The sequence below is a fragment of the Lathyrus oleraceus genome, chromosome 6 (assembly GCF_024323335.1).
Source record: "Lathyrus oleraceus cultivar Zhongwan6 chromosome 6, CAAS_Psat_ZW6_1.0, whole genome shotgun sequence".
Lineage (NCBI taxonomy): Eukaryota > Viridiplantae > Streptophyta > Magnoliopsida > Fabales > Fabaceae > Lathyrus > Lathyrus oleraceus.
Window position 1 is genome coordinate 504,824,172 of NC_066584.1, and position 3,050 is coordinate 504,827,221.

General features: G+C 44.6%; 1 protein-coding gene across 1 annotated transcript; it reads left to right on the top strand.

Annotated features, from left to right (window-relative positions):
• The first annotated feature begins 352 nt into the window (after positions 1-352).
• On the top strand, positions 353-1,774 carry LOC127096453 (uncharacterized). Its single transcript, XM_051035019.1, has 2 exons — positions 353-520; positions 611-1,774. Exons 1-2 carry the CDS (start codon positions 353-355, stop codon positions 1,772-1,774), a joined length of 1,332 nt encoding a protein of 443 aa, XP_050890976.1.
• Positions 1,775-3,050: the final 1,276 nt, after the last annotated feature.

Sequence of the window (3,050 nt, forward strand, 5' to 3'; positions counted from 1 at the left end):
TATCATGTATTACCGAAAAATGGCTGCACACGTGGAGGACGACAAGCTGATGATCCATTGCTTTCAAGACAGCTTGAGTGGGGCTCCTTCCAAATGATATCTAAGTCTGGATCAGAATAGGATCAGGTGTTTCCAAGACCTGTCGGACGCGTTCATAAAATATTACAAATATAATATGGACATGGCGCCTGACAGAAGACAGTTGCAGAGCATGTTCCAGCATGACAAGGAGTCCTTCAAAGAATACACTCAGAGATAGAGGGAGTTGGCTTCTCAAGTTGAACCACCTCTGGCTGAGAAGGAATTGGCTGAACTGTTTATTGACACTGTCCAAACCCAATTCTACGAGAAGATGGTTGGAAGTGCTTCTTTGGGATTCTCCGAGCTTGTGGCTATAGGAGCTCGCGTTGAATATGGTGTAAGGAATGGCAAACTGGAGGCTGTAGCTGGAACTTTAAATGCCAATCAAAAGAAGTTCTCTGGAGGGTTTCCCAGGAAGAAGGAAGGGGAAACAAATGTTGTGACTATTGGACAGGGAAGAGCTCCTCTAAGAAGGAGACGACAATAATACTCACCTCAACAGTATGTTCAACAACCAATTCCCTATCAGCAACCCATCTATCCCGTCCAGTACGCTCCTCAGCCGTACGTAGCCGCTGTGACGCCCGCATTCAATCAACAGCTTGCTCAGGATTATCAAGCGCCTCCAGTTTATCGACCAGCCCCAGTTCAACAACGTGCTACGGCTCCTCCAGCTTATCAACAAGCACCAACAGCTCCTGTTTATCAACAACCGAGAGCTCAAGCTCCGAGGCAAAATGCTCAGAACCAGAACAGGAGGCAAGGGGAGAGGGCGACCTTCAATTCAATCCCAATGTCGTACACTGAGTTGTATTCGTCCCTATTGCAAAAGGGGTTGGTGGTTCCTAGACCTATGGGACCTCCACCCGACCGTCTTCCTCCATGGTATAACCCTAATGCACATTGCCCTTTCCATGAAGGTGCCCCCGGGCATGACTTAGAGGGTTGTTACGCTCTAAAGCATAGGGTTCGTGAACTGATTGAGAGCAAGATCTTGTCTTTTAAGGACATGGGACCGAATGTGAAGAACAATCCTCTTCCTCCCCATGGAAATCCTGTGGTAAATGCCATTGAGGATGCCTTTGTTGGTATTGCGATTGATAAGGTGGATGATGTGAAGACTCCTTTGGCAGCATTCCATGCCCGATTGGTGGAAGCTGGCCTGGTTAATGTTGATCATGACAATTGTGAAGAGTGTGCCACACACCCAAGAGGATGTCAGGTGGTACGAGACAATATCCAAAACTTGATGGATGAAGGAGTGCTTCAAATCTCAAGTTTCGCAAAGAGCGAAGACGTGTTGGTAATTGAACCTTGCTTCAATCTACCTGAACCAGTTGAAATCCCATATTATAGTGGTGGAGTGGTTCCTGAGAGTAGTAAGCTTTCGCCTGTGGAAATATGTATGCCCACGCCTTTTCCCTACGAGAGCACCAAGATTGTGCCTTGGAAATATGAGATTACCGCTGTGGATAAGGTTGTTGAAGGAAATGCAGACGTCGAAGTGACAGAATCTGTAAGTGAAGACGTCACCAATATTGCAGGAATGAGCAGGATGACCCATAGTGGTCGAATCTATACGCCTGAATTCAATGTGACTCCTCAAGGGTCGGCCAAGGAATCAACAGTTGTAGCCCCTACTAAAGAACCCGAAGTGGTTCAATCCGAAGATACTGTTGATCAAGAAAAGTGACTACAAGGTTGTGGACCAGTTGCATCAGACACCATCTAAAATCTCTATTATGTCTCTGTTATTGAGCTCCCAAGCCCATAGGTAGGCTTTGTTGAAGGTGCTTGCTCAAGCTCATGTAACGCAAAGCATAACAGTTGACCAATTTGATGGAGTAGTTGCACACATCACAGCTTGTAACACTTTGAGCTTCAGTGGAGAGGAATTACCTGAGGATGGACAAAATCACAATTGTGCTCTCCATATCTCGGTAAAATGCAAAGATGATGCTTTGGCAAGAGTTTTGGTTGATACCAGATCTTCTCTAAATGGTATGCCAAAGAGAACACTCGCCAAGCTATCTTGTCAAGGACCAGCTATGAAGCCTAGTGCCTTGGTAGTAAAAGCTTTTGATGGTTCCAGGAGAACCGTGATTGGAGAGGTGGAATTGCCCATATTGATTGGCCCTCATGTATTCCCGATTAATTTCCAAGTCATGGATATTAATCCAGCATATAGTTGTTTATTGGGGCGTCCCTGGATTCATGCTGCATGGGCAGTCACCTCCACTCTACATCAAAAAATGAAGTTTGTGGTGGACAATCAACTGATTATTATTTCTGGGGAGGAGGACTTCGTGGTCAGTCACCTTTCATCCTTCAGATACATCGAGGCTGATGAGAACGCTTTGGAAACTTCTTTCCAAGCTCTTGAAATAGCCAATGCCACTTTTGTGGAGATGAAGGACCCTGTTGGGAAAGCTTGTTCATCTTTCGCGTCTCTGAAAAGCGCAAGGTCTAGTATTGAAGGAGGAAACCCTGAAGGTTGGGGTCAACTTATTGATATTCGTGAGAAGCATGATCGCTTTGGTATGGGATATGTGCATTCCGCTACGAAAGGAGCCTGAGTCCCTGCAAAGGACAACACCCGAAGCATCCAGGAAGTATTCCTCAGCACAGGATTCATCCATGGAGATCAAGTCAATGCAATTGAAGATAGCACCGCAAATGAAGATGAGCCATGTTTGGTTTACCGGTGTGAGACAGCTTTGAACAACTGGAAGGCAGTTGAGATCCTCGAAATTTTTCCTTTGTCAAAGTAATAATTGTTGTATTTTTCCTTTCAAATCCTTAGCTCTGCCCAAGGCTAATGGATCATGTTGTAGGGCCCCTTTTCATTTTCAAATAATCATATTCAATGAATGAAAGGCATTTTGTTAAATTCTTCTTATTCATTTATTTTGCTTTCTCTTAAGAAAATGGAAATCTTTTCAAAAACAAAAAATACATTTCATTTATGC